Here is a 21,431-nt window from a genome sequence, read left to right as displayed (position 1 = left end):
CCTCTTCACAGAACTGGAAAAAAACACCTTCAACTTCATATGGAACCAAAAGAGAGCCCACATAGCCAAGACAATTCTAAGAAAAAAGAACAAAGCCAGAGGCATCACACTACCAGACTTCAAACTATACTACAAGGCTACAGTAATCAAAACAGTATGGCACTGGTACGAAAACAGAGATACAGACCAATAGAACAGAACAGAGGCCTTGGAGGCAACACCACACATCTACAAACATCTGATCTTTGACAAACCAGACAAAACAAGCAATGGGGAAAGGATTCCCTGTTCAATAAATGGTGTTGGTAAAACTGGTTAGCCATGTGCAGAAAGCTGAAACTGGACTCCTTCTTGACACCTTACACTAAAATTAACTCCAGATGGATTAAAGACTTAAACACAAGACCTAACACCATATAAACCCTAGAAGAAAACCTAGGCAAAACTATTCAGGACATAGGCACAGGCAAGGACTTCATGATTAAAACACTAAAAGCATTGGCAACAAAAGCCAAAATAGACAAATGGGATCTAATTAAACTCCAGAGCTTCTGCACAGCAAAAGAAACAATCATTAGAGTGAACTGGCAACCAACAGAATGGAAAACAATTTTTGCATCTACCCATCTGACAAAAGGGCTAATATCCAGAATCTACAAAGAACTAAAAGAGATTTACAAGAAAAAAAAACACACCCATTCAAAAGTGGGTGAAGGATATGAACAGACACTTTTCAAAAGAAGACATTTATGAGGCCAACAAACATGAAAAAATGCTCATCATCACTGGTCATTAGAGAAATGCAAATCAAAACCACACTGAGATACCATCTTATGCCAGTTTGAATGGCGATCATTAAAAAATCTGGAGACAACAGATGCTGGAGAGAATGTGGAGAAATAGAAACACTTTTACACTGTTGATGGGAGTGTAAATTAGTTCAACCGTTGTGGAAGACAGTGTGGCGATTCCTCAAGGACCTAGAAATAGAAATTCCATTTGACCCAGCAATCTCATTACTGGGTATATATCCAAAGGATTATAAATCATTCTATCATAAAGATACATGCACACGCATGTTGGTTGTGGCACTGTCTACAATAGCAAAGACCTGGAACCAACCCAAATGCCCATCAATGAAAGACTGGACAAGGAAAATGTGGCACATATACACCATGGAATACTATGCAGCCATAAAAAACGATGAGTTTGTGTACTTTGTAGAGACATGGATGAATCTGGAAACCATCATTCTCAGCAAACTGACACAAGAACAGAAAATCAACCACTGCATATTCTCACTCATAGGCAGGTGTTGAACAATGAGAACACATGGAGACAGGAAGGGGAGCATCACACACTGGCGTCTGTTGTGGGGGCATAGAGGAGGGACAGCGGTGGGTAGGGAGGTTGGGGAGGGATAACATGAGAAATGCCAGATATAGGTGATGGTGGATGTGGAGGCAGCAAACCACATTGCCATGTATGTACCTATGCAAGAATCCTGCATGTTCTGCACATGTACCCCAGAACCTAAAGTGCAATAAAAAAAAGGGATGCCTTAAGGAAAAAATCGCTCCTCTGGAAAGTTAAACTAGAACCAGATAACAAAGGTCCTAACTGTTCGAAGAAAGGGATAATCATAGAACTGTAAATTTCAATAAAAACTAAGTTTTATAAGCTTTGACCAGAGGTTAAAAACTAGCTGCCACTAGAGTATTTGGCCTGTAGATAGGTTGTTTTGCTCACAGAGGATATTACTTTTTTAAAAAATCTCTTGGCAGCACATAAAAGATAACACATGAAAACAGATATATATATACTTTTTTTTTTTACTTTTCTGTTACAACAGGAAGAGTAAGCAATCAGAGGCTTGTCTTCTCCAGCATGGCAATGATAGGCTGGAGCTGGGCAGTGACTGTCCACCTTGATGGGCATGTCTACCTCAGCCTTACCTGGACCTTCATTCATTCATATAAATGACCAGCCACCTGCTTATGCAAATCCTGAGATGCAAACCCTGCTTAAAATGGTAATTATTGCTTAGGGTTTTTTTCATACGTATATAATTTCAGTTATATGCATTCTTCAGAAACATATTTTATACTAACAATGTCAAGTCCTAATTGTTTTTGCACAATTAGTGAAGTGATAATTTTTTCTTTTTTTGATATTTTGGCATGTACATAATTCAAATTAGTATGCAATTTTTAAGTCCTCCAGTATTTCATAGAAATCTTTTCTGTACCATTTCTTCAGCTGCAAGACAAAATCTACTATATGCAACTGCATCAGCACCACTTTGCAAAATTCCCACATATTTCATTAGCAATGTAAAAGCCATTTTAATCTCCCTATATTTTTTCCAATATAAAATAAAGACAAAATAAACACAAGACAGTTGTTTTGTTGTTTTTATATACAGAGGTTAAAATACTAAGTATTTTAATTATGTAATCTTAATGAATCTGAAATATCTTGAGCTTAAAAAATACTTATCATAACATAGCACAAATAAGCAATTGTGAAGGAGTGTAGGGGGAAAAATCGCATTTACCATTTTTATTTGTGGAGTAATTATCCAGTTCAGTAGTAGATCTGGATTTATTCCTAAAATACAAAACACAATATATTAAATATGTCTCATTAATAACATCTTTTTAATTTATGAAGTAAAAATACCAAAGAGATTGCTTTTTAAAGCATTTGATTTATTTTGTATGTCTTCTGAGAGCAATTATTTCTAAAACAAGAAAAGTTTCATCTTTCACAAACTAAAAGAAAATCTTGACATCCCTAAAAAAGAGAAGAGTGGTATGCTGGAAATACACACAGACATGCGACAGTACTTCTCCAGTTTGTATGATAATTAAGACTATAATTTATTGGTCAAGTTTTGTCAATGTTCACTCTGATCCAGACCTTAAATCTCATCAGGCTTACAAAGCATCTGCCATCAGATCACCTACAGTCAGACTGTCCCACTTCCTCCACACTGCTCAGGGTTATAATGTCAACTTCTTGGGCATTGGGGTGCCACTGACTACTGTGGAACATTAATTTCCCAAATGCCATCTTAGTGCTCCAAAGAGGTACTAAAGCATACAGCATAGTCAACTTCAGGAAATGCCTTAACTTTGTACCAATACACTAGGTGTATAAGTCAACACATGCTAATCTCATTCCCATTCTGCTATACACACTGAACTTTGAAAATAATAGTAGTGGTTCAGCATGTTGGCTTGCTCCTGTAATCCCAGCACTTTGGGAGGCCAAGGCAGCTGGATCACTTGAGGTCAGGAGTTTGAGGCCAGCCTGGCCAACATGGTGAAACCCTATCTCTACAAAAAATACAAAAACTAGCTGGATATGGTGGCACACTCCTGTGGTCCTAGCTACATGGAAGGGAGAATCACTTGAACCCAAGAGGCAGAGGTTGCAGTGAGCCGAAATCACCCCACTACACTCCAGCCTGGGCAACACAGGTGGACTCTGCCTCAAGAAAAAAAAAAAAAAGAAAAAGAAAAGAAAATAATAGTAGTGATAACAATGTATAATATACATTATAAAATAATCTTTAATATTATACTTATGTACATACATATACATATATATGCATAAATCCAATGATCTATAATACATAATAACGTGTCATAAGTGGTAGACAGCTACACTTGTGAATACTTTCACTTGTATCTACATAGAAGAAAACACTTATTACCAGATGCCTAGCCACACTCCTCAATGCCTCTAGGGTATGCTCTATCAGGATTGCCTGCAGGTATTTCATATTTCCCAGGCTTCCTTAAGTTTCCTTTCTCTGCATTTTAATTATTTTTCCCAAGGTAATGAGCTATATAAATAAAGCTTTTATAAATATGTAAGTAAATTTGTAACTTTTAAAAGGAGATAAAAATTTGAATGATTTACTGTTACCCTGAGAGATTATAAACAAGGTCATCTATCACTAGATTCTTCTTTAGCTTATTGTTGGCCCGTTACTACTCGTTTGTTCCTTTCCTTTTCCCCTTCTATTCTGAGCCCTATTCAGTCATCCTGGTTGCTTGTAGACACAAGTCTTTCCTTATATCTAATAAGTAAGACAAAAGGAGAAATTTCAGCTCTGAAAACACTAGATAAAGGCCCTACCCTCGATACTTGTAGACAGACTGTTAGAAGTCCTTAGTGATTTCAAAACTGCAAAGTATTTTAAAAATTACTTTAACACATTAAAACAATGTTTTAGGAAATTTTAAGACATGTATATCTTTTCAGATATCTGAAATTTTATCTTCATTCCCCAAAACCGACCAGTAGTTCCAGCCAAACTGCCGGAACCATTTCCATTTCAGCTGTCCATATATAACCCTTTCAAAGGTCACCATTTCCATTTCAGATGTCCATACATAACCCTTTTGGGAGTAATGTTAAGCCATTATTGAAAACCTTTTTAAAAGAAAGATTACATTGGATTACAGAAAATTGACACAGTCCTTTCCCAGCCACATCCATTTCCCTTGCAATGTGATTGCTCCCATAAAGAGGCTGTGTTCTTCTCTTCTCCGTGACCTGTGACTGTGACTTTAGTCAACAACTAAAATCTTAAGATGCCTTGTGGATTTCCTCTCTTTAATTCTCTTTCCTCTGCCCCCGCCACCACATATATATAAGACCTCACTGGCTCAGTGGATGTTGAAAGACACATGACCCAGTTGTTCTCACTGTCCCAGCTGACAGCCAGCCAACCCCCAAAAGCAGGGCTGCCTAGTTAATAGGGAGCGGATACATGAGCAAGTCCAGTCAACTAAAAGGTTGCCCAACTGTGCTCAGCCTACAATGCTGACCTGCAAAATCATAAGCTAATTCATTAAATTCAGGAATAGTTGGTTACACAGCAAAAGCTAACTGATACAAAGATCAACCAGCAATTCCTCTTTATGTCCCACAGACAAAGGGCTAAAGTAGTTCTACAAATCGAGGCAAGCCCTGGAATATTATTTGAAGCCAGTTATCATCAATTAAATTACAATAACATCCTCTACATACTTGTCACCAGGAAGAAAACCTGAAGATTCTTCTTCTCTCTTTGGTATGTCATAGGAATCAATGGGCCTAAAAGATGGAAAAAGATTTTGTAGTCAAAACATTAGACTTTAAGCCCTTCCCTGAGTTTAAGAAAAGGGTATCAAAATAATGTCATTCTAGCCTGTATGCAAATAATCTTTGGGCTAAAAACTAACATACAAAGGTATTTCAATGAGTAACCACCAAGCACTTATATCTTACTGCAGCAGACAGGCCAACAGGTAAAGAAATAAACGCATAATATAAAACAAGGTAAGAGTATACAGGGAGAAGGACTGAGAAGGGGCCTGTATTTTAAATCAGGGATTCTAGAAAGTCTAAGGAGGTGATGTTTGAGCAGAGACTAGAAGAAAATGAGAACACAAGACACACAAACATTCGATGACTTCTCCAAGCAGATGGACTAGAAAATGCCAGTCCTTGGGCATTTTCAAGGAAGAAACAGGAGGCCAGTGTGGCTGGAACAGAGTAAGGGGAAGAGTGGAGGTACCGCAAAGTAATCTAGCTCACGCCAGCCTTCTAGGCCATGGCAAGGATGCTGGATGGGCTTCTGATGTGACAGGAAGTGATCTGGAGGGTTCTGGGCGGGGAAGCAAGATGACATGACAGGGTTTATAATTTAAAAGTTCTCTGGTGGCTTGTATTCACTTGTGTGGAGAATGGATGGTAGGAAGCAGGAAGAGCAAGGGGGAGCCTTGGAAGCGGGGAATGGATACAGCTAAGCCAAGCTACCCTAACAGCCCTTGTGCCCTCTGGCTATGGGGACGGACCTCCTGTACTGGTATATTCTGACTGATGTTTCCCACTCTCTCTCTGCCTGGTGCTTCTGCTCCTCCGCAGGGCGCTTCTGCTCCTCAGCCTCAGCCTGAAGCCACTTCCGCTCCTGCTCTTCCTGAAGCTGTTGCTCCCGTTTCCTCTCTCTCTCAAGAACAAGTTGATCCTGTGGCTTCTTTTCTTGGTCCTCATGAACACCTTCCTCTTGTGGCTGTCTCCTCTCTTCTTCTCCTGCTCGGGTTCCTTCCCTGTCTGAAGACTTGGACCCTTCACTCCAGGTGGTTTCCCAAGTAGCAAGAGAGGGCTCCCGTGTGGTCAGAGACATGCTGTTTGAGTTTAGAACCATCAGTTCCTAGGTGACCAGTGAAAAGAGAAATCCATCTAAATCTGTTTAGCTCTATAATTTCGCATAGACATAAATATTCTGTTTCAGATGATACTAACTATAGTTGGACCAGGACTCCACTCAAAAAACATGTTAAGAGTTTTACCACTAAAAGGCCAGGCGTGGTGGCACACATCTGTAATCTCAGCACTCTGGGAGGCCGAGGTAGGTGGATCACGAGGTAAGCGATCGAGACCATCCTGGCCAAGATGGTGAAACCCCGTCTCTACTAAAAATACGAAGATTTGCTGGGTGTGGTGGCACGTGCCTGTAATCCCAGCTACTCAGGCGGCTGAGGCAGGAGAACAGCTTGAACCAGAGAATTGGAGGTTGCAGTGAGCCGAGATCGCACCACTGCTCTCCAGCCCGGGGACAAAGCAAGACTCCATCCAAAAAAAAAAAGAGTTTTACCACAAAAAAGCTACACACGAGTGACTAAGATGTAACTTAGAAGAGGAAGATGCACTTAAGTTCTATTAACATAATTCATTCATGATGTGCTGCAAAAACTAGGAGAAAGGCTGAAACATCCAAGCAAAATTCTAACAAATCAGACCTCATTGGATTTTTCAAAAAGCTACACAGGTGAACATATGGTCAAAGGTAGAGAGAAATGAAGTGTCTCCTGCTTCTCAGCTAATCCCACCAACAAGGTAAAGAGAAGGAAAACTAAACAGGCATGTTCTAACGCTACCTCATCCAAGTACTTGGAATTCTCTCTCTCCGCCTCCTGTTTGGCCCTTTGCCACTCTTCCCTCAGTTTCTCCTGCTCACGTTGATATTTTTCCTATAAGAAAATACGACATATATTAAAATGACAGATTAACTCTTCACATTAAGAATCTTCTTTAACTCTTCACATTAAGAATCTTCTTCATTAGAATTTTTATGATCTCTAAACCTTCAACCTCAAACTTTTCAAGATCATGATTTTATTTTCATAAGCCAATCAGAGTTTAGTCCCTAAAGTAGAAAAGAGTGTATATTGAATTAAAATGCAGACACTGGGGTAAAAGATAAGATAGACACAGAATTCAACCCGTATCCACCCTTTACCATGGCTGTAACTCATTAAAGCCTCTAGCAAACTGTAACGGGGGCTGAATACTCTGCAATGGACCCAGCAAACAGTTTATGGGAACCAAGTCAGCACAGTCACGCACTTCACACTCCCTAAGTGAGTGCCCTTCATACTCTATAAAAACATACACGGGGGTTAATAAATAATGATTTTTAAAGAATGATTCTGGAAATCTTCAAAATGGAAAAGTAATTGTTTTATGGAAAATGTACTGCATACAAAAATATTGGTTGGTTGTGAGACTGTTGAGTTTAAAGTTAGTGTCTCAATACTGGTTGACGCAGACTGGAGAAAAGCCATGAAATTCAACCTAGCTCCGACCCATCCACGTGAGCCAGAGCTACCTGAAGTAGGCGGTCCTGCTCCTTCTGCCACCTCTCCTGCCGCTTCCGCTCCTCCTCTTGATCCCACACCCAGCGGCTCGGGGCACTGACGGTTGGAACTGGAAGCTAACCAGTTATCAGAGAAGAGACACAAATAGAGAACAACTTCATTAAGTCATCTACTGAACCACTTTTGCACACATAAATTATTCATATCACAGTTTGCTTAAACTGTACCGAGGGAGATCTGGCTTTGTATTTTAAAATAAGTTTTTCAACTTGGAAGGGTAACTCTCTGATAAACTCTTATGCAACTTAAAATCATGGTAAGCACACTACTGTGTACTAATTCAGTCCCACCAAGTTCACCTTATTCCAAATGACAAATGAATGCTACTTACATCAGGAACCACAGAATCGGAGCTTCCTGTGTGGCAGCACGTGGGCGAGGAAGAAAAATATACAATGTAAGTCTTCATTCCTATGAAACAATTTCTTTCAGAAACTTCTATCATTAGCTGTCTCTATGCCAGTATACTAAGTGACAATGTTTTCTTGAACAACAGTCAGTAAATCCTTTTTTCTCTAGGTGTAACAGTTCCGTCTGTTACCCATCTTTTAAATTCAAAGTTAGTAAAAGGAAGATACAGATGCCAAAATAAACCCTAGCTCTAGGTATTAGAGTAGGATCAGTGGATATTTCTGAAGAAGCTTCAAGGTTCTTTTATTAATAAACTGGGCAGTATCTTACAGTTTGGCCTAATAGGAGAAAAAAAAGAATTTCAAATGTTACAACATCTACCAAATCCCAATTTTTTACTTGCCACTACTCAGTTACATCATGACAGCTGCAAGTCACATTTTTCTAGTCTTCTTACTAATGAGTCACCTTTTATAAGCAAGGCACTGCAACAAACATGTTCAAGGAATATTTCCTTTTTCTGCTCCTAGTATTTGAAACACAAATATTCAAACTTCATGTATAAACCTATGGGTAAAGTCTTATTCTTTTTATTCTTAGGGGACCTACACAAGTATACCTTTACATAGAACAATGATTATTTAAAAAGTAAAATATCAGAAAATATACTATCATACAGTACTTTTAAATTTTCTTGAAATCTCAGCTGTCAAATAAATAATTCACATACAATTTTTTAAAGAAAATTGCTTTGAGACCTAGAAAAATATTCTTCCCTAGAATAGCCTGTTGAAGAAAAGTGGAAGAAAATTAGAACAGAGAAAGAAAAGGAACTGCTTTATTTTAGCCAGTTTTAGCAAGGAGTATCATAATGTTTCAGTCAAATAACCATAGACAAACAGGAATTTTATTTTAAAATATAAACCAAAACCACTAAGGATACTGACAAAGGAAATATATTAGGTGATTAACACAAAATATACAAACTCAGTAAGCACTGTGTTATAAGACACGTTTATCAACATGTTAATAACCTTAAAAGTAAGAAATACTAACATTTTTGATGGCAACAGCACGATATCCTCAGACCACTGCATCTCAAATGTTGACTATTACTTTTAAGTTCTTAGTAGCAAAACAGAGCTTGAACAGCATTCATGAGACAGAGCATTGGGCAAACGTTACAGGGAAGCAAATGTCACATGCACAGCACATCTTGAGGCGGCCCTGCCCAATTACACCAACACAGAGAATCTCAAAGTGCACCTGTTCTCAGATGCAACCAAAATGTATTTACTCTGCATTTACTTCAAAGTCAACAGGGCAATCAAATCAACACTCCAAAGCCACCAACCCATAGCAAAAATAACTCTTCTTTATTAAGAGTATTTTCAACAATCAAAAACAGGTTAGAGTTTTTAAAAACTCAGCCAATTGCATGTTGGTGTAATCTAATATTAGGCAATTTATAGTAAGCAGTAAGGCTTAGATGAAATTCCTCATTTCTTACTGTTACCCAGTGGAAAGAAGTGTTAAGAACATCTCCCCCCCTCCCTTTTTTTTTTTTTTTTACAAAGTTTAAAAAAAAAAAAGTAAAACCTTTAGAGGTATACAAAGGACACACAAAGACCCATTACCACAGAGGTAGACCCATGAGCTGTAAGAAAAGCCTGATGACCCTAGGGAAAGAATGGAAATGGGTTATGCTGCTTGGTCATAATGACACACAAATTGAAGAGGCTCAGTGCCCAGCACCACAGACCAGGAGGAAGAGTGGAGAGTGAGAACAATTCCAAGGAAGTGCATGAATTGTTAGCTTTGTGGTTTACCTTGTTCAAAAAATTGTGATCGCCTTTTTAAGTTTTTCAAAGAAATAGATTCAGATGCTAGTTGAAAAAAAAATAAACACCATGTCATTCATTTTGATTTCTCACCACTGGGAAATTAAATGATACTTGATAAACCTTTCCTATCTGTAGCAAAATATTTTAAAAGAGGACAAACTGATAGCCATAGAAGATATAGATTATTTCAAGGCACAGGGACACGCAATTTTAGTAGCCTACACTACATTCAAATTAGAAGGAACAAATATTTATATTAATAAATTTCAGCACACAGCATCATAGCTATGTAAAGCCAAAGTACCATCTTCCATGCTACATCACACTGTTTTAGGGAAAAGGAAAGTAATAGTTTTTGCTTAGTTTAAACAATCCATAATCTTGTCTGCTACATGGAAAACTGTCTATAACAGTTTTCACAACACTTATGAATAAGAAGTGAAAAGTAATGAGGAAGAAAACAAAAAAAAAAAATGATACCCAGAGAAAGATCAAATAAAACCAAATAATAAAGTTAAACAACATTCTTCTAATTAGAATTTTTTGACCTGGTTTTCAAGATCTCTTAGCTACTAATATTAAGTAAAGCAAATGGAGTTCAGCCAAGAAAACAAAAGAAAAACATTCTGACTTCTCCCATAGATCTGTCAAAGACTACGGCATAAAATATATATGTGATTATTACTTGATACTAGTTAGTGGCTACTTATCTAAACAAAACCTTCCGATGACAGGGCCCACGTAGAGTCCCCTAGTCATCGAAAAGCTAGATGTCTGATCAGCTGTCTCACCTGAGCTACTGCAGAACAGGACCCAGGTGCTTTATATGTAACATAACAGAGAAAAATAAGCAAAGTTTGCTTCAAAAACTTCTTTGATAAAGAATGCAACTGAAGACAAAATGTAGTCATTTCTATCTATCAGAAATGAAATATGAAATTAAATAATCGATAAGAAAAGGGAAATTTATATATTTAGGTTGGCTTTAAGATAATGTATTATAAACTGTCAAATGTAGATTTAAAGCCACCAAAGCACTGTGAAAACCCAGTCCCATTCTTGGCAGTCTAGGTTCACGGCAGAAGTCTCACCTTCTTTGTGTTTTTCCTCTGCTTGCACTGACTGGGTCTATTCTTATTTTTCTGTGCCCAAGGAATAGCACACAATGTATGGCAGCTAAATTATTTCTGGATAGGCCGAAGAAGGAAGATGGAGATAACTCCAAAATTTCCCTAGATACTTTGCCTTCTTTTTCATTACAAATGGGTGCATCTGCTAACGACTTCATTGCCACTAGCATTTCCCTCTTACGGCTAACAGCCTTCAAGCTTGTCCCTTTCACAATAAAGAAGAAAGGAAACTTCATTCATAGTTTCATGCTTAACTAAGATTCCCTGTAGCTAGCATACCATAGCAAGAAAGCTGACAGCCTCGGGAAAACCAGTCTTTCTTATTTGACTTAGGCAGGCACTCAAAGCTCCGGAACATGCTGCCAAAGCTTTGTTTGCAGTTCCTGAACTATTCAGCACTGGAACTGAACGCCCTTCCACCTGGCTGCAATTGGATCTGCGTGCTAACCTTTTTAGTTTCAACTTGCAGCGGATCAGTTTTTCTTTCACTCACAGATATTAATTTTTAGAATAGCAGAATTTGAGTGCTATGTCTTTTCCTGTATTATAAATGTAAGTTATAATAGTGATATTTACCTTTTGATTCAAAAGCATTGCTTTCATCATGAATTCCATTGATTTCTTTGGATTCAATATTCTGGAAAGGATAAAAGTGCTAGTTAATATTCTCTCCAGTTGGACTTTGGGCTTAAATAATGCATTTCTCATTAGTGAATATATATTTTAACAAGATGAGTTTCTCGAGATATTGATCCATTTCTTATAGTCTTTTACATGTAGTAGAAACTTAAATTTTTTCATTATACTTCAATATTTGTGGGAGAATTAATGACCAGCTGCAGGCATGGATGATTTTAAGTTGAATCAATCATTAATTTTCCAAGAAATAAAATCAACTCGATAATCATTAGTCCATTTGGCTTATATTTATGAGTACACAAAACAGTCATATTGGATTATTAAACATTTAAACCTTTCTTATACAATATAGTAAGATTTCTTTATTAAATAAAAGGAGTTACTTGGACTTGATAATAAAAATAACACAATCTAAGAAGTGAGTATAAGTGCACAATATTTAGTTGAAATTTAAATTTATTAACTTAAACAATTTGTATCATAACTAAAAACATTACTTCAAAGTCTATATAAAAAATTCCTTTGACACTTAGAAAAATTTCTACATTATAGTTTTGATCAAATTAATGAAACTGATTTCTCTTAACCACATATGTAAGTCTACCCAACAAATTCACCTACACAAAAACAAAAAATGCTTCATGAAGTTTTACATTACACCCAACTATTATATTTATTTGCCAGTCAAGACTAAGGAACGCATAAAGAATTTATAGTGTATAATTTTATATAATTGCTACTTTATGCTCACAAAGATCTTAGAGGTGGGTCTAATGATGAAAGGCTGGTGGAAAACACCTGCAAAACAACATTATGGGATCTTTTGGTTTTACCATTATATAACTCACAACGACTGTATGAGGAATACCTATGGTTTTCAAAAATATATTTTACTATATCTCTTTACTATATGTTACCTTATTCAATCATTTATATTTTAAAGGTCGTATCAAAATTGCACAAACAAAATAAATTATTTTCTTCCATACACAACTGTAACAGCCGCTTTGCTCCACACCAGTACTCCTACTTCTCTAAATACTCACAGAACTCTGAAGGCTTTCGGAGAAATCAGTTGTTACAGACAGATTTGAAGATTTTTCTGAGTTGTAAATTCCAGAAGTTGCATCAATCCACTTTGTTTCAGGTGAACCTATAATTTTGGTAGCCATACTGGTGAGATTGAGGGTTTTATGCCGTATAAATGGCAGGGAAGGTTGGTCTTTGCCCCAGTCTGATTGGCACATGAAGATCAAATGAGTACACATAAATGGTGAAGTGGAAAGAATAATGTCATTGAATACACATATTAAAAAAAATCTACATAGACAAGACAAACAAATCAGACAGTGTGTGAAATAAATCAAGAGTTTAGGACTTTTTACCAACAGACCACCTTCCTAAAACACAAGGGTTAAATCACGTTAGTAATGAAAAAACTAGCAAATTTGCTGAATCTTTCCCATAGACCAGGAAAAAAATTAATTTATTTTGATATCATAAGCTGGTAGGTCTGCAGAGGTTTAATGCCCTTTCCCATCTAACCTCTATAACTAAGAAACACATTAATGAAATGCACATTCAAAGTTATTTGAGAATAAACAGGAGTATGACCTACCAGGCTCGCTCTCTCTTATACCAGTATGGTTCTGATGCTGCCGAGAAAGTTAAATCATAGCATAATTCTTAATACTCAGTATTTTAAATAACTCCTGGATGCAGATACATTTGTCTTCAATTGATATTTGCATTCAGTCAGACCAGTATATAAATCACTCAATAAATAATGTAGAATTCAGTAAATTTGCTAGTGAAAAGTCCAGACAGAATATTCAAAGGGGGAGGGTTCAAGATTTGTCACGATGTGACTACAAAACACCTTTAATGCCAAAGCATAAGTAAAGTGAAAAATATAAAAAGTTATTGAAGCAAACTGTTAGAAGCACTTGCCAAGGGCCAGGCCCCAATTTCAAAGGCCAGACACGGTGGTAACACAAACTCACCAGCCTTTCCATAGCGCCTCACATCCATCACTAGGTTTCCAGTTTCTTGAGCCTTAGCCATGGTTTCCTCCCACTTTTTTGTATCCTTATATGGAAACTTGATGTTGTTAATAGCAATAATTTCATCATCTACCTGTAGCTGAGAAAATTCTGCTGGGCTACCTAAAAATGCAAAACAAATTAAACAACCAGCTGGGAAAAATTCCACATGTTCTACCAGTTGCTGCTTTAAGCTTAAGAAAAATGACTCTTAATTTCAATTAACCATTTCTCTCTTTTTCAGGTGGAGAAAGGTCACTATTTTTTTAATATCAAGTATCGAAGTACAACATGCAAAGCATTAGAGTTAGTTTTTAAGTTCTACAGAATGCATCTTTGTTAAGAATTAAAGGAAAAATATATTCAATAAAACTTCTTTATTAACCTCCCAAGAACAAAAAAATTAAGTAATTCTTAAATTTGAAATGTGAAATACACTGCATTTTAACTGAGCTTGCAAATCAGATACATTTTGGAATGGAGCAGAAGAAAACACAGCTATTTAAAACTGCTTAAAATTACTCCATAACTAAAATACCATTATCTAACTAAGGCAACCTTAAGATGTAAAAGAAAAAACTGCTGTTAACATACAATTTTATATAGCTGAGATATGTAAAAAAATAAAAGTAAAAATAAAGAAACTCCTCTTAGATACAACAGCTTTCATTTTAATTTTAGACCTTATAATGTTTTGAAAAGAGTTCCCCAGGCTTGACATGGTATAGATCTGGATGGAGGAGGGGTAATCCTTTTGCAGAAGTCCTGAAGACTTCATAGGCAATGTATATTAGAGCACTCAAAAAAAAATCACCTTATTAAATAGCACATATATATCTACTGCAAAGTATGGCTGATCATGGCAAGATCTTTCTGAATCTTAAGTGCTGTTAGTATTTCCAAATATAATGTCCAAAATAGACAAAATCTGTAAAATCACCAAATTAAGACTCTTCAAAACTAAAATTAATTAGGTAAGAATAATAAACAATATGGAATTTGTAACCTCAACTAATAATCTCAGGGAAGAGGATGCATTCTGTGGCCTTAGAGTTGCATTTTTCACACGTTTTCTCCTCCTATGTTAAATAGACTAATTTCTGTGGTCCCCAACCCCACAATGAAAGATGAAAAAGGAGAAGAAAGTTCAGTAGAGTTGAATATATCATTTACCTGCTTCAACTGATGCTACGAAGAGCCCAGGAATATCCCATTTTATTGTAAACCCAAAGTCAAGACTCTTCCCAGGCGTCTGGTTTATGCTGATTCTCATATCACTGAACTGATCCTGAAAACAAAACATGAAACGCTGGTATCAGGTGTTCCTGGCAGCCACACGGAGGAAAGTCTATCTATGTAAGAAGGAAGGCTGCACGCTACGTATACTTGAATCATTTCATGATAAACTAGAAGCTTCATTCTTTCTTCCTTGGGTTGGTAAAGCTTTCATTTATATAAATAGTACCCAGTTTATTCTTTTTCCACTAAAATAAGGAAAATCTTATTGCCAATACATCTTTTTCTTCATATTAATAATGTAAATCAGTTAGCTGTGGACAAGCTTAGGTTTCTGCCCACTGTACAATTGGGTCTAACATACAGGCCATGTATTCATTGCCCAGAAATAAGTACAGTGATTTAAATCATTTATTCAAAAAGGACCACCAAACTTTTAAAAACCTACCCCCAATACTTGACATATTTATCTGAATTACTTCAAGTGGTTCACAGATACATAATTTAGCCTCCAGTAGCATCCATTAGGACTGGTACCACTGGCCAGTGGGCATGTGAAGTTTGGCAAGGCATTTTTGCTTGCCCAAATGCCATGTGAAGATTTAGTGTTTAAGGTGTAGCTGTTCTAAATGCTGCAAAATGCAAAACTATGTCAACTGTAAGGAATTACTACCTAAGATACCAAGAGGGTCCCCTATTGACACATCCTGAGCCATGGACCATGATTTCCTCGAAATAACATCAGCCCATAAGCCCCAAAAACAATAGCCTTTTGAACAAAAGGTATAATTACTCCCGTAGCCATCATTGTACTACCCAATAAATTCTGAATTCCATGGAACTTAAACTATTTTCTAAACCAAATGTTTCAAGCTTTACAGTATACTGTCTGTGCAAACCTTAAGTTTTTTTGTAATTTACATATTTTGAGTGAGCAGCAGACAGATTTTAATATGAATTTATGAGACTAGTGCTTCAGCTCTGTTTCCTCATCACAAAAAACTTAGACTTACCTGTTAGAATTCTTCCTAAACCTGTCTTACTTTCCAGAAAAAGACCTACCAATTCTCCATTTTAATTTGGCAGTTAATCCTAATCCAAGGACCAACCGGGCAATTCATAAAGCGTTGTGCCTAAGTTTTTCTACCCAAAAAACAAGTTTAAAACAAGTGGCAATATTCTGAGAAAAAACTAGGATAGCAGTTTTTTCTCAGAATGGCATCCTAGTTTTAATCTAGAAAAATGGCATCCTAGTTTTAATCTAGAAAAATGGCATCCTAGTTTTAATTTAGAAAAAACTAGGATGCCATGGTTTGGATGTGATTCATCACCAAGAAAACTCACGTTAAAATTTAATGGCCAATGTGGTGGTGTTGGGAGATGTTACCTTTAACAGGTGTTTGGGTCATGAAGGGATTAATGCAGTCTCAAGGGAGTAAGTTCTCACTCTAGCAGGACTGAATTAGTTACCACAAGAGCAGGTTGTTATAAAGTGAGATTGCCTTGTGTTGGGTCTCTGCACACACCACTTGGCTTTCTGCTTTTCCATCATATTGTGACACAGCACATGGCCCTCACCTGAAGCCAAGCAGATGCCACTGCCATGCTCTTGGACTTTCCAGCCACCAGAACCATGAGCCAAATAAACCTCCTCTTTTCTTTTTAAATTACCCAGCCTCAGGTATTCTGTTATAGCAATATTAAATGGACTAAGACAGTACATAATAATTTAAAGGAAGGCACTAAATAAAAGATCAAAAATTTACTACTCCATGTGGATATGCAGAAGTACTAGGACATTTCACTCATTCAACTGTTTGACATACATTGATTGTTTACTCTGTATAAAACACAATACTTAGCACTGTGGGAAATAAAAATAAATTAGGGCTGATTCTTGCTCTCAAAAAATAATTGTTGATTTTTCAGTGGGTATAGGATTTTTAGGTTTCAGCAGAAAGACTTTTGTAAAGCAGTTTAAATGTGGAAATGCAGATGTAGTCATAACACTTGCTAATAATCACTTGATGAATGCCAATCTGAAGAATATAATAAAACTCTGCTAAGAATAGCAAAAATTACTGGTTGTTTCTATTCCCTAGCCAAAACCACCATACACTTAAGTTAGAGATGACTCAGTGAAAATAAGTGGTCATCTTCACGACTCTTACAAAAAAAAAAAAAAAATCTGACTTAGAGCCAATTAAAGTGCAGAATCTATTTGCTGTATAAGAAAGAGAGACAAATCAGGGGTTACATATTCAAAACACTGATGTTTTCTAGTTTGAAGAATAAAAGACAGGATGAAGTATTAATAAATACTCTCAAAGTACATAAAAAATATTTTGTGGGAGATGGCAAGTGAACATTATCCTTTTCTACCAAATATAGCATCAAACAGAACAAGCTTAAGCCCTAGAGGGAAATGTCTCACTCTTAAAACTGTCTCTTGAAGGACTATACTTACCTCAGAAACAAAGAAATCGCTATTTAAACATCTTAAATATTAATAAAAGGGCAGATAACCATCTCCTCTTTGAAAGAGTTAACAGAAAGGACAGCGTCCCTGTGGCTACAGCCAGGCAGACTGTTGTGTCAGTCGCTGGGACAGACACAGGCAAAGAAGAGAGAACCACATGGGCAATTACAGGTGCATTTCTCTCATTAACCAGGTGACCACATGCATGTCACTGGGCCTGGTAAAGCCTTCTCTTTCATAAAGATACTGATTTTTAATTTTGGTTTTAAGTAGCCTACTTTCAAATCAAAGTCTTAGGCAGACCGCCTCTTTCCAAACCAATATATGGGAGGCATTAAAGTGAGTGACTGTGGTTTCAAAGTAAGAGTTCCAGAGCCCCACTTGTGTGGCCTTCCCCTTATGGCAGTCTTGAGGCATCTCTGTTCAATCCCATGTTTTTACAGTAAATTATTCCTGAAACTTCTTGCAAGTGAACATATCTATAATTACATTCAAGTATAAATTGTTCAACAATGATTTCAGGAAGGATTTCAACTTCTTTATTTTTCTCTGCAAGGTATATGCCAAGTGAGTACCCTACAAAGAATCCAAGCTTCAGAAGATAATAATGGCAACATCATCGTTGAACTGGATGGAACAGGAATATAAATTATTGGGAGAGATCTAGATTCCTGATGACTGATAATGAACTATCCAAGTGGTTTCAGTTGTTCATGCCAGAAAAGATAAGGCAGTTGTCTATCAACGTCTCAGCATATAAAATAAAAATTTCCCTCAAATTATGTATAATGTGAGCAGAAGTATCCACTGAAAGTTCAGATGGCCCCACCAACTGTCAGACTGATGACTGATGAAACAGAAGTACAAGACTCTACATTTTTAAACAAAAACATAAGGAGGGTCTGGAGTCCCAAAGGTAACATTTATTTCTGCTAAATCTGTTGAATTAAGATTTTCATGTCACCATAGATAGGATTTAATTTAAAAAACAGGGCCAATCTTAAATGCCAAATCAGAAAGCTACATTCCTCAAATGTTTTCTATTAGACAAATGTGTTAAGGGAAGCCTATTTCATTGATAAAATTAACCCTAAAAGTAAATCTGGACTGTAAAATCAGGAATATCAGAGGAAATATATAATCTTTGAATTTGTATACATATAGTTCTTTAGTGTCTTTCAGAGTCTTACTGGAATGAGAAAATGAACTGAGTAGCCCTCAAATCTTGGTCTTTCTCTCTAAATCCTTCATTCCACTGCAGCAGGTAGTGTTTCTATAATACACCCATCACTGTCCTCATCCCATTCCAAGATTATCTTCTACCTACCAAATGCATCTTGAGTTTTCATCCCTCCAGACACTGCCCACTATTCTCGCTTTCTAGGAAACAATCTTCTAAAGTCACCTATTATCTCCATTCTCTAGCCTTCTTTCCCATGTCTCTTGCCACTCAGTTTCATGAGCATGTTCCTCTTTTTATCTTCTCTTTTCATTGTGTTGTTTGTTCCTTAGTCAGTCTCCAGCCTCTCTGACTACATGCTTTTCTGAGCAACCTCCAATGTCCAAGTCCAACAATTTGAAAATTAAATTCATTATCTTCCTCCCAAACCTGTTCTTCTACCTCTTGTTTTACATATTTTGGTTAATTGCATCAATAGCTCATCAGATGCGTAAGTTAGAAACACTGGATTCTTTGAGGGCCTCTTTCTCCTTCCTTCCCCTAACTGTTCCCCACTCAAATACCACAATCCCTGTACCCCTACTCTCCACCATACACACTTACATTTTACAAAGTTCTGTCAAGTCCATAATCCATCTTGAATCATCCCCACTTTACCACCCTCCCTTGGGTTATCATCTTAGCTCAGGCCATTATCTCCTCTAAACTCCTATGGTTACCCCGGGTTACTGGCTCTCTTGCCTCCAGCCCTTATTTTGTTCATTGTCCACACAGCTGCCAGAACTTTAGTTACAGAACATGCTATTATATCACACTCTGTTTTTAAATTGCTGGTAGCTCCTTACTGCCCTACTTGGAAGATTTCAAACTCTACATTTTAGTTCTGGTAAGTTGCAATAAACATATAATACCACCTTTCCTCAAAATGATTTCAAGGATGATTTCTTTATAGACAGAAAGACATTTCAGCCTCCAGTGGCTCTAAAATCCTAAAGACACAGCAAAGTCCAAATAAGTCAACATGTGTTCTCTTAACTATACATAAGGCAGTCCTCAAACATGAGTCTGTCATATTTCAAAAAACTTTCACATCAGATAAATCGCAGTTGTGATCAAGGTATTTCACCAGCCTGGGGCAAGTTATATAACTTTAAAATCTCAAGTACTTCATTGGTAAAAATGGGGCTAATACACCTACTTTGCAGGGTTATTGAGACGATTAAATGAAACATTTAAAAGGTGTCAAGGCACACACGACTGATGCCCAGTAATTGCCTTCTTTTTCCCATGGAAGCAAATGTTAAACATAATACCCATGCTGGCTAAGCAGTTTCCAGATCAATTAAAGAAAATCCCATTTAATTCTCAAATACTTAGCTCTAAAGCCAAGAAAATTCAGTCAGCATTCAGCGAACGTGTACAGATCCAGGCACTGCACTGACAAGGAGGAAGGGAGGGTTGTGCTCCACCCTCCTGGAGAGCAGGTTCTAGTGAAGGCGAGAAGCAAGCAAAAGTGCAGCTATATCCAAAGGGTCACTAACCGTGAGGCTGAGATCAGGAAATGGACATGAAGAAAGGTTCCTTCCTTCCACATGTGTCATCCCATTTAGGGGTTACTGCTTTAAAAAATCTGGAGCAGAGTTTCTGGAAAGTGGATTTGTAGAGGGTTTGAAAACCTAGAGCTCTGAAAGGACAGAAAAAAAAAAAAAAACCCAGAAACCTGTAGGCAAGACCAACTTTGGGGAGAATCATGAAAACCACATCTGCATGTGGAAGGGGGTGAAGGACTCCAGGAGTCACACTCCCTCTCCTTTGCCTTGGTTCACCTCCAGAACGAGCTTGGCAGCTGGGATTGGCAAGAAAGGTAGAGAAAAAAGCAAAACTACAAGCGAAGAAAGGGGGCAAAAAGAAGAGAGAAGGACAAAACCCATGGCTCAGCTATGAGGATGAAAAGGAAATTCCTATGGGCAGATTTTAAATAAGACTATATTAAGTTCTTTCCTTCATTATGATTTTTCTACTTTATGGCACATGCCACCTTAACAGCGCAATTCTGAGAGGCTCTTAACTAGTCTCTGCTTCCAGACTTGGCTTCCCTAAAATAACTCTAGGAAACACCATAGTGCTTACATTCCTAAAACAACCCTTAATCTTCAAATGCCCACACTAAAGAACCAATAAAGACTCTAAATTACCTGCCTGATCAAGTTCATACTTCAGCCTAGTAATCAAGGCCTTGAATACAGTTCAAGTCAGTAAAACTCAAGTGCCAATTATATGTAAGAACGTACAAAGAATATCAGTGAAGGAGGAACACGTAACTATATCGGACAAGGAAGAATTCAGTGAGTGAAACTTTTCAAGGGTACGAAGTTTGATTCCAGTGGGGGAGGGGTGATAACTTGTTTCATGAAGGAAGTGGTCCTCCTGGGCTTTTGAGGAACAGTAGGACTTCAAAGGGCAGAGATGTGTGAAATAAGCATCTTCAAATGGGGGAGCAATGATGAGCTCCAGAAAGTACAGGACATATCCAAGAAAAAGCAAGCAGCGATATGCAGGTGAATCACCTCTCTTTCCCAGGACATAGCATGACAGCATAACGTGATACTAAATCTTGAGTCAGACTGTCTGGGTTCAAATCCTGACTCCACTTGGTACCCTGCATAGCCTTGAACAAGTAACGTGCACATGCCATGCCTCAATTTTTATGTTTATAAAATAGGGATAATCATGATAGTCCACATTTGGATTGCGGATTACTTCACAGGGCTGATGTGAGGATTAACTAAGATACCTCCCTGAGAAGCCTGGT

At 37.3% G+C, this 21,431-nt stretch overlaps 1 protein-coding gene across 12 annotated transcripts in view; it reads right to left on the bottom strand.

The window, feature by feature from the left end:
* LMO7 (LIM domain 7) overlaps positions 1-21,431 on the bottom strand; it is a 229,263-nt gene that overhangs the window by 13,163 nt on the left and 194,669 nt on the right. For 7 of the 12 annotated variants that reach the window (XM_012472043.2, XM_021671795.2, XM_064369108.1 and 4 more), the window contains 11 exons: positions 14,898-15,012; positions 13,686-13,847; positions 12,729-12,835; positions 11,620-11,680; positions 9,899-9,955; positions 8,050-8,075; positions 7,670-7,774; positions 6,939-7,031; positions 5,856-6,211; positions 5,047-5,112; positions 2,558-2,610 (listed from right to left, as the gene is read on the bottom strand). In XM_012472043.2, the coding sequence (XP_012327466.2) occupies positions 2,558-2,610; positions 5,047-5,112; positions 5,856-6,211; positions 6,939-7,031; positions 7,670-7,774; positions 8,050-8,075; positions 9,899-9,955; positions 11,620-11,680; positions 12,729-12,835; positions 13,686-13,847; positions 14,898-15,012 (1,201 nt within the window). Of the gene's footprint in view, positions 1-2,557; positions 2,611-5,046; positions 5,113-5,855; positions 6,212-6,938; positions 7,032-7,669; positions 7,775-8,049; positions 8,076-9,706; positions 9,749-9,898; positions 9,956-11,619; positions 11,681-12,728; positions 12,917-13,685; positions 13,848-14,897; positions 15,013-21,431 lie in introns of all 12 variants that reach the window. The other 5 variants (XM_064369107.1, XM_064369110.1, XM_064369111.1 and 2 more) reach the window with 2 other exon arrangements.

This window comes from Aotus nancymaae, unplaced genomic scaffold (genome assembly GCF_030222135.1).
Source record: "Aotus nancymaae isolate 86718 unplaced genomic scaffold, 86718_ANA_hifiasm-v0.15.2.pri h1tg000088l, whole genome shotgun sequence".
Lineage (NCBI taxonomy): Eukaryota > Metazoa > Chordata > Mammalia > Primates > Aotidae > Aotus > Aotus nancymaae.
Note: the sequence above shows the minus strand (reverse complement) of the source record. Positions and strands in the feature narration are given on the sequence as shown.